This window comes from Electrophorus electricus, chromosome 20 (genome assembly GCF_013358815.1).
Source record: "Electrophorus electricus isolate fEleEle1 chromosome 20, fEleEle1.pri, whole genome shotgun sequence".
In the NCBI taxonomy this organism is placed as follows: Eukaryota; Metazoa; Chordata; class Actinopteri; order Gymnotiformes; family Gymnotidae; genus Electrophorus; species Electrophorus electricus.
Window position 1 is genome coordinate 6868820 of NC_049554.1, and position 777 is coordinate 6869596.

General features: G+C 46.3%; 1 protein-coding gene across 2 annotated transcripts; it reads right to left on the bottom strand.

Moving 5' to 3' along the window:
* Nucleotides 1-777, bottom strand: LOC118240387 (long-chain-fatty-acid--CoA ligase 1-like). 2 transcript variants are annotated; one of them, XM_035520603.1, is made up of 3 exons: nucleotides 737-777; nucleotides 523-611; nucleotides 1-381 (listed from the first exon to the last, which is right to left on the bottom strand). In XM_035520603.1, the coding sequence occupies exons 1-3, from the start codon at nucleotides 762-764 to the stop codon at nucleotides 238-240; spliced, it is 261 nt and encodes an 86-aa protein (XP_035376496.1). In that variant the 5' UTR covers nucleotides 765-777; the 3' UTR covers nucleotides 1-237. The 2 variants fall into 2 exon arrangements, with proteins under 2 accessions (XP_035376496.1, XP_035376495.1); XM_035520602.1 differs by having other exon boundaries at nucleotides 1-411.

The window sequence follows — 777 nt, forward strand, 5'->3', positions numbered from 1 at the left end:
GTCCCCACTGTCCAAAGTTTTGCAGATTTGTAAGGACATCATAAATCCCTCGAACCAAAAATGTAATCCAACCCTCAGCTCCATGTATTGTTCATATTATTATTCTCTTTTTCCTCTCTGTAGTCTAAAGCAGGACTAGTTAAATGGGCCATTTCTACAGAGTGTCATTCTGAAACACAAACCCTGTCATTCTGAAACAGAAACCCTGGCTACAGTTCTGAAAGGGCCAGAAGGCCGTCATCTTCCAACACCTGGAAGAACGGTAAAACAGGATCTGGAGGGGGCAGAATTTACCGGAAGCCACTTGCCAATATTTCCTGTATGCAGCCAGCCATCCTTATCAATGGCTTCCGCTGTCTTCTCTGGGTCATTCAGGTACCCCTGGAACACATTTGGCCCATTTACACACCCCTGAAGAACACACACACACACACGCAGATTTGTATATGACTTCTGGCAGGCCACAATGTCACATGCATACTTCAGTTTTGCTTCAGGTTTTTAAAATGAGCGGTGACTCACCTCTCCCTCCCCATTGGCTGCATAGTAGCTCATGTCTGCCACATCCACTAGCTTCACATAGTTACAGGGCAAAGGAGGTCCCACATGACCTAAACACACAGCCACGGTAGATGTGTGTGTTTGTTTGCATGCTGCAAGTATACTGGAGAAACTGTGTGTGTGTGTGTGTGTGTGTGTGTGTGTGTGTGTGTGTGTGTGTGTGTGTGTTTGTTACCTACTGTCCAGTCTCCTGGCATAGACATGGAACACCCTGCA